Source organism: Arachis ipaensis, chromosome B05 (genome assembly GCF_000816755.2).
Source record: "Arachis ipaensis cultivar K30076 chromosome B05, Araip1.1, whole genome shotgun sequence".
Taxonomy (NCBI): domain Eukaryota; kingdom Viridiplantae; phylum Streptophyta; class Magnoliopsida; order Fabales; family Fabaceae; genus Arachis; species Arachis ipaensis.
In genome coordinates, this window is record NC_029789.2 from 127,510,122 (window position 1) to 127,511,558 (window position 1,437).

At 25.0% G+C, this 1,437-nt stretch overlaps 1 protein-coding gene across 1 annotated transcript in view; it reads right to left on the reverse strand.

Moving 5' to 3' along the window:
• Window positions 1-1,437, reverse strand: part of LOC107644081 (methylecgonone reductase) — an 8,479-nt gene that overhangs the window by 5,266 nt on the left and 1,776 nt on the right. The window contains exon 3 of the mRNA XM_016347873.2: window positions 462-641. Coding sequence (XP_016203359.1) covers window positions 462-641 — 180 coding nt within the window. The remainder of the gene's footprint in view (window positions 1-461; window positions 642-1,437) is intronic.

Genomic DNA, 1,437 nt, shown 5'->3' on the forward strand with positions numbered 1-1,437 from the left:
GTTTTAAAAGCAAATTTTAAGAGTACTATAAAAAATATTTTATTAAAAGTTATTGATTTTTTTTAAAACATTGAACATATCAAAAGTTGAAAAAAGTTATCACATTTTTAAAATATGTCCTTAAAATACGAGTTAGTAAAATTTTAAATTAAAATAGATAACTTTTAAATTTTAGTTTATAAAAACGAAAAAAACACAACAAAAAAGTTATAAAAGCCAAAACTAAAAGTGAACTTTATTTTAGACGTAATGAATGTCACCTAAACTATAGAAAAAGACCATAATTCATCTTTTGCAAACTATAGAAGTATCACGTTAAGCTCAATGTTGCTTAATTTTACAAGAGATTAGTGTTGTTACGTTTTACGAATCATGAGATTCGTGTGTAATTCGATGAATAAGTAGTGGATCTGTATAGAACTATAGATGAATGACCATGTTCATATATAACTTTGAATTACCTGAGCTACATTCTTCCCTTTGGCAGCTGCTATGTCTTTAAGGATTGGATTCTCCATGACTGCTCCTGAACCCCAAAATATGTTATAAGCTCCAAGTGCTGACCAAGCACTAACATGAATTCCTTTCTCCTTGCAAAACTCCCTCAGTTTCCATTGCTGCCAAGATGGGTTCATTTCCACCTAAGAAAACCCATAATTTACTATCATGATTTTCGACACCATTATAATTAGAGTAAAGTGACAAATAAATCTCTCAGAATTTATATTTTGCATATATTAATACCTAAAGTCTTTTAGTATAATAAACCTGGATACATTAGTTTAAATTAAGACATTTTACTCTAATGATAGGGACTAATTTAAAAGTAGTAGTGTATCTACATCGGCTATCTTAAAAGATTTTATTGATATTTTTTTAAGGAATTAATCTTTTTAAAATTTAAATTTTCAAGAATTTACTTATCATTTAATTCTTATAATTAATACATGAAAAAGTATAGATAAATAATTCTTAACCAACCAATTTTAAGCAATACAATTAATAATAATTAATTTTGTATTTTTTAAAATTAAAATTTAAATAATTATTAATTAATAACAATTAATTAGTATGGAGTGTAGTTCAAAAATACTTGTTAACTTGTTGGCTAGGTCCTTATTGGACAAAATTGTTAACACAAAAGATAAACTCCTAATATATTTAAGGACAAAGTCGTCATTAAATATTTTAAAATTACAAAATCAGTCCCAAAAAAGAAAACAACAATCTAGTACAAATCATACTACGTTGATCAAAAGTATAATGTGAACAACCAAACCTAATATATAATAAGCCACTCTTTCATTATGTGTTAGAGACACCTAAGGCTGAGTTTGATATTGTCAATATTTTTCCAGTTATTATCTTTTTTAGACTTAATATTATTTCCAAAAGTAATAGTAATTATATTTAGTAAAATAAAATAAAAATTATTTT